This window comes from Amaranthus tricolor, chromosome 10 (assembly GCF_026212465.1).
Source record: "Amaranthus tricolor cultivar Red isolate AtriRed21 chromosome 10, ASM2621246v1, whole genome shotgun sequence".
Lineage (NCBI taxonomy): Eukaryota > Viridiplantae > Streptophyta > Magnoliopsida > Caryophyllales > Amaranthaceae > Amaranthus > Amaranthus tricolor.
Window position 1 is genome coordinate 8,595,856 of NC_080056.1, and position 9,754 is coordinate 8,605,609.

The window sequence follows — 9,754 nt, forward strand, 5'->3', positions numbered from 1 at the left end:
GAGATTTAATCGCATGACCTTGTTTGGGAAAGATTATTTGGGAAAGATTATTTGCTTTAACTCTTATCCATACATCAAAATTAATTTAATGAGGTAGACGGATTACATTTATTTTAAAAATTAATAATATCTTAAAATTTACCATTTAAAATTAATTACTATCCTTTTTAACAACTAAAGAGCAAGTCACTCGCTCTTTAATTTTTTTGGATTACGAATTAGACTGAGGGAAGCGAAAAACTAAATGTTATTGTTTCGATACAAGGCTCGATTCTCCTCTTTAACTCTATCTATATATCAAAATTAATTTTATGAGATAGAGGAATTATATTTTATTTTAAAAATTTGGAAGAATTTAAACATTATCTAAGAAATAAAAAAAGTTTTAATGCTCCTATTTTCTTCTTATTGGGATAGTGAGTGGAGCAACGACTTTAGGGTGCTTAATCCACTCGTAAAATTGGAGCATTGTTCTTGAAGTGCTGGATAGTACGGTCCTTCAATAAAAAAAAATACTAAAATAAAAAAGAATAAATTGAACAGCAATTTAAATTAATTAGGCCAATTCCATGTTAATCTCTATCTTACCACCACCAATAACTCCACAATTTTCGATTTGTTCCCTCTCTAAAAATCACCCAAGGAAAATTTTACTGGTCGCCAAATCTTCTCGCCGGAAATATCGCCGGAAACTTCTAGAAGGTGATATGTCAGTCTCCATTGCTATGCCGCATCGCCGTGATAAAGATGACGAGCCGTTTCTTGCTTCTGTAAATGGTAATTAGTGCAAATTTCCGTTTTTGTTGGATTTAAATTTGTTACTAGATTTTGTTTATTTTGTTTCCTTTTTAATTCTATTTCATTTATTATCATTATTATTATTCTTAATAGTTGCTAAATGTTTTGGTAGATTTTATTGCAATTGTAACAATAATGATAATCTATTGAGCTGTGTTTAGGTGGCTTTTTCCTTTTTGTTGTGTTTAAAGTGACTAATGTTTGCAATTCATGATTATTGAAGTGGATCTAGTGTGATTGTGTTTGATTACGCTTTCTATTTAATGGTAAATTGCGGATATAAAGGGCAGTCGGGTGCAGAAAGCGTCTATGTAGAGTGAGGGTACCAAGAAGGGTACCGGAGGCTAATTCAAGCCTTGGTAACACGTGTATAGTGGAAGATTATATTTGACTTGAGAAAAAAAGCACAAGTGCACTGCCTAGTTGTTCATTTTATTGAATTGAACTATCCTAGTTTTATCTTGAGCAACCATATTATTCCGGAGGAGGGGTGCAGAACTATAGAGATACAAAGGGATGGCACTGTAATGAAAAGGTTTTGAAAGGTCAGTTCGGTTGAAGATCCTTGTATACTACTTTTAATATAGCTTAAGCTTGTCTGTCTAGTGCTGGATTTTAAAAGGCACAATCAATATTTGATGCAATCCAGATTGCTATAACAATCTCAACCATTTTCCTTGGAAGTGTAAATTGTTTGCAACTGCCATGGGCTCATGTCAATGTGTCATTGAGTTTTGATACTCTGGTATAAACCATAAACTATCTTTTATATGAACATTTAAAAAAATAAACCTGTTCATTACATGAGGCTTTGATGAAAGATGCCAAAAATAATGAGCTTAGTAATCCTGAAATGGTTGGGTTCTGAATCGTGGTTTGTGACCACTGTATTTGTTTCAAACTAATTGTGACACTTGCTTTGGGCATGCTTATTTTGGAAAGGAGATGTATATAAAGAGAAGAGGAAGTCTACTTTGGATAAGGAATGTGATATACCGACAGAGCGGGCCTTTGCACCGCAAAAGGTATGTTACACTTATATAGGAAGCATCTCATAATAGCAAGTGCTACATTTGTTTTCGTCACTGCGAACATAGACAACAATATAAGCACATAAATTTGAGAAGCATCTATGTTAAGATGATGGAAGATTTACGTGATTCACTAAATGTAATCTGTATTTTGGGGCAAGGGAAGAGATTGTCATAGCTTTCATGAGAAATCAGAATAATAGGACAAAAGAAAAGAGAGTAACAAAGATCTCTCTAATCTCAGCGAAGGAGGATAACCTTCCTCAAAATCTAGTTACTAGTGGAGTTACATAACTTCTTGGCTCTTGGCTGATTGGCTCTCTCTAAATAATAGCCCTAAAGAGCCTATTTACAATGAACAATGAAGCCCTTGTAAGACATGAAACCCTATTTTATTTTACATGGTTGGAACCCCATATCCCTGTTTAAGCAACAAAACGGACAGCGGGACAGGGTCATAAAAAATCAGCCAACTGTTATTGGTTCGTGATTGTGTGCTGCTTCAAGCTTCTCCACCTGATGCAGTTTCGAGTGTGGGTGGACTGTGTTGACCAATCCAATCAAGCATCCAACTAATTCAAATTTCTTTCTCAAGTACTCCAAAATTCAAGGCACAATTCGCAATTTTGAGACAAAGGAAAGAAAGGCTAAAACATACTTTATTCACGCAACATTCTTTAGTTCTTTTCATAATCAATGCAGGATTCAAATACTTTCTCGTCAAGGAAGAAAAAGATCTAAACTCTCAAAGTACTTGAAGGGGAAGCTAACCTTTGGTTTGGTCCGTGTTAAACTGACTCAACGATAGACTTAAAGCCTTTTGATAATATGCCTTGTCAAACTTTAAGCGTAGTTCTTTAAAATTTGGGTATAACATGTTAATTTTAAGAATGACCTGGCTCAACAATATATAATGGTTGAAGAAAATTTGTAATGGTTAAATGTGACTCACAAGCTTCTAGATGAGAATTTTGTGACATTAAGGATTACTAAGTGTGGAAAAGAACATATAGACTCCTTAAGGCTAAGATTTTTGCTAAAGGTCTTGGTCCACTCTTTGGTAGCACTCTTTGTTTGTGTTGTTGTTTTGAATTTTTTTTGTTAAATTAAATAACTCTTGTCTAGCCTCCTCGGCAATTGACTTCATTGCGTTTCTACTTTTCAACCAAAGCTTTATCTAATATATATAGATTCAGATTCCCTCGATGCGTCTAAGGTACGAGAAATAAATAAACAAGAACAAGATGTCATTTGCCTAGGCACCGTTTAGAGTGTTGGATGTATGAAAATTACCTTGTAATAACAAAGACTTTCTAATCGATCATTTATGAACAAATATAAAAATATGTTCAACCTAGGTTCAAACAAATGAGGTAAAGGAATAGGTTTGTGAAGGAAAGAGTCATTGGTCTTATACCAATATGGCTTTTTGCTTTATTGTCTTGGATTTGTAGCTTTAAAAGCATATGTGCTTTCATTTCTCAGTTGAGTCTTTTGGTCTTTAGTTTATTGATTCATCGATTTTGTCTTTCTTTCTAAAATTATGTAGTCTAGAGAGTTTGCTGAAGAAATCAATTGTCATTTTGAATATTTTCCTTCAAGTTTGAGGTTTATGATTTACATAAGATGCTCTTTCAAATAACATAATTTCTTGCTAGTTTCACCTTCCAGTTTGTATCATTATATTTACCTTGGAAATATCTAATCGTCCTTTATATGTTCTCAATTCAGACTCTAGAGAAGGAAATTTCTTAACAACTGATGTGGAGAATGAGTCATTCACTACGAGTAAAATTCCAGTCAAGCGCAAGAGTAAATCTAATAGCTGGTTTAGATTATTTGGTGTGGACATGTCACCAGATACAATTGCCGTTGCTATGGTTTACTTTGTTCAGGGTGTTTTAGGCCTATCAAGACTTGCTGTGAGTTTTTATTTGAAAGATGATTTGCATCTAGATCCAGCAGAGGTATGCATGTGACTGTGTATTTAGTTCACTTTATTTTTATTATAATATTATGCATTTCATAAGGTAGGCCTAAACTTTTATACCCTTTGCCAATGAGATGACGATATTCATGTACTCCATCTTCCCCTTGAGTTTGCACAATTACAATTTTTGGATATAGTTCCACCTACAATACCCCTACTAAAATCTACAACTTATTTCTTTTTTCTATATATATCAAAACCTATAACTATTCCACTAAAAGAGTTGACTTCACCTATAATACACCACTAAAATACCCGGTCACCACTTTTGTTAATCCTTGTGCCATCCTTTTGGAGCAATTTCTAGGAGACAAAAGAGTAAGTCTTATGTCTTGTTGGAGTTGGAGATTTGTATTGGAAACCAAGCAAGTTGTAAGTACATGTAATGATTAACATTGTACAAATAGCAAATTTAAGTTTATGAAAGGAAATGGGGTTGCAAAAGTAATGACACCCATCTAACTTGGTGAAATTGGGTATTAGAATATAGAAGCACAATTAAATTAACAAATAATACTTGACACTTAATAAATTTCTTGTTCGAAATGCTATGTTAAAGACTTTATTCCACTAAAGTGTTGGATTAGCTATGAGTCTATGGCCTATTGTGAGTAGTAATTGATAGCTTTGTCGCTAGGTATGATGTGGCACATGTTATATTTTAATTGGTCCATTTATTGTTTAATTTAAAAGTTAAAAATTACTTCTATATTTTTATCTCTCCTCTCCTTCCTTTTCTTTCCTTTTCTTCCTCTGTAGTTCCCAATTCAATTAGTGAAACATCAACAAACATTGGAACCACTTGCGTTCGTACAATAACTTACACTTAAAAGGGCAAAAACAGAATAAAAAATGAATGTAGCAGCTGTGGGAATTAGGAGCCGTCTTAGGTAGCTTCTTTTCGCCTTATGGAATTTGGCACAAGAGTACCCTTGCATTATTGATCCAGTCACATTCAGAGCATGTACTTCTATTTCTCTAAGCAACACAAATTCGATGGTCTGGGCACCACAGAAAGAAATTAATTACAGTGAAGAAAGATATCCAACAAAGAGCAATCACTTTTATGTTCAATTATAAGTACTTTATTTACAATTTCCACAATGTCAAACTTCTGGTCAAGCATTTCATCAATCAATTTTATCATACTTCTAAGTACTTTATTTACAATTTCCATCATGTCAAACTTTGGTCAAGCATTTCATCAAGCATTTGGTGGTCCTACACATTGTTTAACAATGAAAATGTGTTGCGTAATGATTGAGTTCATTCGATACTTCAATGAAATATAAGTGACATTAAGGTTGATTATTAGATATTAATGTAAAAGTGAGTGTTTTTTTTTAACTTTTTTATTCTTTTTAATCGTAGGGCCCAAAGATGAGACTTTTTTAAAATAATTATTCCATATATTATGTGTTTTCATTGAGTCACTAGGTTGCCCATTGGTTTATTTGTATGTGATATTGATGCTTTGATTTTCTTATTTCAATTAGTTTAAAAACAAATCTCGTCTCCGATGTATTCTTAGTGTTAATGTGTCATATATTCCATACATTATTAATAACAAAATGATTGTTGATTGACTAGACAGCTGTGATATCTGGATTCTCTTCAATTCCATGGCTTGTCAAACCACTTTACGGATTTATAAGGTGAGTGCATCTTATTGTGTTTATCAATGTTGATTTCTGTCAAATTATCTGTATTTCAATAATTAGGCGTTATTTCTTGATTTACAATGATTGCAGTGACTCTATGCCTCTTTTTGGGTACCGGAGAAGGTCATATTTAGTACTATCAGGGCTTCTTGGTGCATTTTCATGGACATTGATGTCTACTATTGTTGACAGCAAATATAGTGCTGCTTTCTGCATACTTCTTGGATCTCTTTCAGTTGCTTTCTCTGACGTTGTAAGCTTGCATACCATCTTTTGACTAAAACCACTTGTGCTTTAGTAAATCAAATCTGTTTTTATTGAATTTGAAAGAAATAAAATTTGAAGATAATACGTATTGCAAATAATGAACACAAACATAAACCATTGAATATGAACACAAAATTGTTTCTCAATGTATAGCAAAAATGAAAATTTCTCCTTTAATTTGAATTTTGATGCCATCACTGCAATTCTACAATGATAGAAAATTAATGAGCACTCATAGCTATGTAATTTGACTATTTGTATTATCTACATTGGTATTTCTTTTTCTGACTTGATTTGTGAAGGATATTGATTATTGTTAGTTTCCTTCATTGATAGTTGCATAACTTGGGGGTTTGGTAGCTTGCTTTTGGGTTGAATTTTTGGTTTCTTTTGGCTTTTGACTTTTGGGTTGACTTGAAATACAACGGTCTAATGGTATTTCAAGGTAGGTTTATAATGATGTGTCAAGTTATTTTACTAAGCTAGAATAGTACTACTACTATTTTTGGTACTACCTAAGCACAATTGAATTTCCTTTAACCAATTAAATTCAACATTTGCCTTCTTGTAGAAATTTATCTTGTGTTCGGATATGGAGGTGCTTTCACATTTTTATCTTTTTGTTCCTTCCTCTAGCGTAGGAGTGTTGATCAAATCTGAGTATCAAAATTCAAATAGCTTTAATTACGGATTCTTTAATTTTTCCTTGAATTCATATGTTATCAACTAGGCTAGTGTTTCCATTCCTTTGATTTTGTGATGAAAATTAGTCAGCCATTTAATGAAATCTTGTGGAGTTGAGTTGGTTCAAAATTTAGTTGACATAATCTTATGATACCATTTGTTTTCAATGTCAAGAATTGGTGCATTTTTTAGGTTGTAGATTCCATGGTTGTAGAAAGAGCTCGTGGTGAGTCACAAAGTCTTTCAGGTTCTCTTCAGTCATTATGTTGGGGATCTTCAGCGTTTGGTGGTATTGTGAGTGCCTATTTTAGTGGCTCTTTGGTGGATGCTTATGGTGTAAGGTCTGTTCAGATTTGTACCTTTGGTGTCTTGAATTCTTTTCTGTCTCTTGCTAAATTGAACTTACTTTCCTTATGAATTTCAGATTTGTTTTCGGCGTCACTGCATTGCTTCCTTTAATCACATCTGCAGTTGCTGTTCTGGTTAAAGAACAACGTGTCATTGGGCCTGTGTGGAACTACAATCGTAGTTCTGAAAGCATCAATTTACTGGAAAGCTTCAGCCAGAGTGTTGTCCAGTTGTGGGAAGCTGTCAAGCAGCCAAATGTATACTATCCAACCTTGTTTGTTTTTCTGTGGCAGGCAACACCGCAGTCAGATTCTGCCATGTTCTACTTTACGTATGTATTTGATTTTTCAATTTATTTATGTTTGTTGAAAGTAGATTAAAATAGATTTTTGAGTTTATTTAGAGTCGTTAAATCCGAGCATACATAGCCTTGTATGCAATCTGTTATTTACATTGACATAGGAGAGATTTCAAAGAAACCCAATTATTACAAATATGTAGGAACATGACTTGATTTCAGTAACCTGCTGTTCCCAATGAAACTATGATTTCAAAATAGCTCTTCAAGAGAAGACAATGGTAAATAGAAGATTAAATGACCATTCCACAATAATTCAGTTGTCCAAATGCACACTCTACACCCTAGAAAAAATTGATGTAAGCTACCGAACTGTTATATTATGTACAAATACTATTCAGCATGTCAAATCCATCAAAAAGTCTACTCTCCTCACTCTTCTCTCTGTATCTGAAACAACGTACCATATGTACCGGTATGCTATTTTTGGATGGAAGGAGATGGGGGAAAGGAAAGGGAGGGAAATGGAGGTAGGGGATTGAAAGGAAGAACTCCATACTTTTTACAAACCAAATTCATTCGACAATGGATATATCTGGACGGAAAACACACTACCATTTCCCTCTCCTGCCTTTCCCTTCCGTCATCTTTCTTTCCCTTTCTTCGTCTCCCTCCCTTTTCTTTCCCTTCCCTCCCTTTGCATCTTCTCCTTCCTTTCTCTTCTAGAATGCTACTGAAACATATTTTTAAGCTTTATTCTTTTTTTATCTTTATTTTGGTGTGAGCATATGATGTTTTAGCTTATTAATTAGCTTTTTGATATTCTCTTTTTTAGTGTTGTCTGATTGTGGGTTTCTGGTCTGCAGTGTCATTATCTTTAGATTCTAGTTGAGACTAGTCACTAGTCCTTTGATCTTCCATTGTGCCATTTCAGAACTTCCTTTCACTTTGTTCTATGTGAGCAACTCTTTAAAGTCTAGTCTTCAGTACTAATTTTTCTCATTAAGATTGCAATTACTAGCTTTCCGAACTTTTGTTTATAATTAATTAATATTAGTAAGGATTTTTTAACTTCAGAACAAATAAACTTGGCTTTACCCCTGAATTTCTTGGACGGGTAAAACTTGTAACTTCTATTGCATCACTGCTTGGAGTTGGACTCTATAATGGATTTTTGAAGAAAGTTAGTCTGAGGAGGATATTTTTGGCAACAACTATTTCTGGAACTGTTCTTGGAATGACACAGGTTTGCAACTCATTATTTCTATTTCTCGTTATCACTGAAAGTGATTCTCATGTGCTAAACTGTTTAGGTTTCAATATTCAGGTTCTACTTGTAACGGGATTGAATCGTCTATTAGGTATCAGTGATGAGTGGTTTGCTATGGGAGATTCCTTGATCCTCACTGTTCTTGCCCAGGTTAATTGCTTAATACAATCTTTGTTCGCTGTATTCTTCTATTTGTGTAATCTATCACAAGAGAAGAGATTCAAGTATATCTCCCATTTTCATCAAGAGTTACCTCAAAGGCATTGGGATTTGGGGCAATGGAACATTGGGGCTTTAGAATGTAGTTACTTATCTTTCATAAGTCGCTTAGCTGGGTTGTTTAATTTATTCCTTTCTTGAATAGATTAAGATGAATTAGTGATGTATAGACTTGTTTCTCTATTGCAGATTTCATTTATGCCTATCCTTGTTTTAGCTGCAAAATTATGTCCAGAAGGGGTGGAAGCAACTCTCTTTGCTACATTAATGTCTATATCAAATGCTGGAAGTGTATTAGGAGGCTTGATTGGTGCTGGCTTGACCCAAGTCTTTGGTGTCACCAAAGACAGATTTGATAATTTGGCTGCCCTCATTATTCTATGCAACCTCAGCTCATTGTTTCCGTTGCCGCTGCTTGGCCTTCTCCCTTCAGATGATTTCGAGGGGAAAACGAATGAAGAGGGTGACATTGAAATGAAGTCGAATTGAACCCTCGAATAAATCAAATGGATGCAACTGCATCAAGCAGTTTAACCCAGATGCCCTTTGTTGATTCTGGGGTATGAAGCTTCGACCTTGCTGGTGCCTATTTCATTCAGAAGATCGCGTCTTCTTTTCCTCGATGATTGAACATATCAGGTCTCTACTGAGAGAACCTTTACCTGTACAATATCTAATAGAGAATTGTATTTTCAAATTTCAGGAAACAATAGTGTATAGATTAGTTGACAGACCGGTTGGGTAACCAGACTGATCTTGAAGAAAACAAAAAAGAAAGCATGTACAACTGGCGGACTATGTTCTTTGATTATAATGATCTTCTTCGACATGCCGGGGCAATTTAGTTTAAGTTCATCGCACCCGTTCGAAGTTGGGTTTTCCCTTTGGATCATTTGTGTACAAGACCATACTTATAATTTTTCGAAATTAGTATTAGAATCTGATTTTCATGTATGTTAATTATCTTGGTATAATACCATTTAAAGGGCGGGCTTGAGGGTTTTGTGCTCCGCCATTTTCAAAAAATCGTAAACATTTACCGGACATGTTATGTCTGGCTATGGTGTGTGCCGTGTCATGTCATAAGAGGCCGTGCCCAAGCGGGCCTGCATGAAAAATAGCTATTACTTAAAATAAAATATTTATAAATTTTTAAATTCGACGGTCTCATGATGAGACTATATCTAT

The 9,754-nt window shown here is 34.3% G+C and overlaps 1 protein-coding gene across 1 annotated transcript; it reads left to right on the forward strand.

Annotated features, from left to right (window-relative positions):
* Positions 1-424: 424 nt before the first annotated feature.
* LOC130825259 (folate-biopterin transporter 1, chloroplastic) lies at positions 425-9,520 on the forward strand. Its single transcript, XM_057690394.1, has 9 exons — positions 425-777; positions 3,561-3,796; positions 5,410-5,474; positions 5,571-5,733; positions 6,624-6,772; positions 6,856-7,110; positions 8,155-8,323; positions 8,405-8,497; positions 8,756-9,520. The coding sequence occupies exons 1-9, from the start codon at positions 570-572 to the stop codon at positions 9,053-9,055; spliced, it is 1,638 nt and encodes a 545-aa protein (XP_057546377.1). The 5' UTR covers positions 425-569; the 3' UTR covers positions 9,056-9,520.
* Positions 9,521-9,754: the final 234 nt, after the last annotated feature.